This window comes from Myotis brandtii, unplaced genomic scaffold, assembly GCF_000412655.1.
Source record: "Myotis brandtii unplaced genomic scaffold, ASM41265v1 C42055066, whole genome shotgun sequence".
In the NCBI taxonomy this organism is placed as follows: Eukaryota; Metazoa; Chordata; class Mammalia; order Chiroptera; family Vespertilionidae; genus Myotis; species Myotis brandtii.
Window position 1 is genome coordinate 1 of NW_005316821.1, and position 1,033 is coordinate 1,033.

A 1,033-nucleotide genomic window follows, 5' to 3' on the forward strand; every position below is an offset into this window, starting at 1 on the left:
TTTGACTGCTAACAATTTAAAGAATCCCTCCCTGATTCGTTTGGTTTTAACACCATAAATAATAGGATTCATCATAGGTGGAACAAGAAGGTATATATTGGCTATAAAAATGTGGATATGTGGAGTAATGTGTTGACCAAATCTATGAGTGAGAAAAGAGAAAAAGGCTGGTGTGTAAGACACCAAGATGACCCATACATGGGAGACACAGGTACTTAAGGTCTTCAGGCGGGCAGCTTTGGATGGAAGACTAAAGACAGTGAAGAGAATAAGGACATAGGAACAGATGATCAATATGAAATCCAATCCCCCTGTCAGGAATGCCACAATTAGGCTGTAGGCTCTCCGAATCTTGGTCTCAGTGCAAACCAGCTTTATCAGGGCCATAAACTCACAATAAGTATGGGAGATGACATTAGTTTTGCAGTAGGAAAGCCACCTCAGGAGGAAGGGGTGTGGACTGAGGAGGACAGCGCCTCTGAAGACAATGAACATACCCAAGCCTACAATCACTGTAGGTGTTAAGATAGTGGAATGCTTTAGTGGGTGGCAGATGGCTACATATCGGTCAAAAGCCATGGCCAAGATAAATCCAGATTCCATAGTAGACAGAGAATGGATAAGATACATTTGTGTGAGGCAGGCTTCAAAGTAGATCTCTCTGTCATTGAACCAGAAGAGACTGAGTATCTTGGGAAGTGTAGAAGAAGTAAGCATCAGATCAGCCACTGAGAGCATGCATAGAAAGAAGTACATAGGTTCATGCAGTTTGTGGTCTGTCTTGACAATTAATAAAAGGGCAACATTTCCCATCAGTGACAGTAGGTAGACCAGGCAGAAAGGAATGGAAATCCATTTGTGGGCAGCCTCCAATCCTGGAATTCCAAGCAGTAGGAAGATGGTTGGTTGAAGACTGGTCCTGTTATAACCTGCCATTATCCAAACAATGGATATTCCATGATCCTGTCCAAATTAAATATCACAAAGATTTTAAATATACAAAGACCAACTTTTTTATTGTTATGGCTGGGGA

The 1,033-nt window shown here is 41.7% G+C and overlaps 1 protein-coding gene across 1 annotated transcript; it reads right to left on the minus strand.

Moving 5' to 3' along the window:
• Window positions 1–13: 13 nt before the first annotated feature.
• On the minus strand, window positions 14–936 carry LOC102242900 (olfactory receptor 52K2-like; the record flags this gene model as incomplete). The annotated part of the gene is made up of 1 exon (XM_005852897.1): window positions 14–936. A coding segment is annotated over exon 1 (923 nt), but the record flags the coding sequence as incomplete, so codon positions are not given.
• Window positions 937–1,033: the final 97 nt, after the last annotated feature.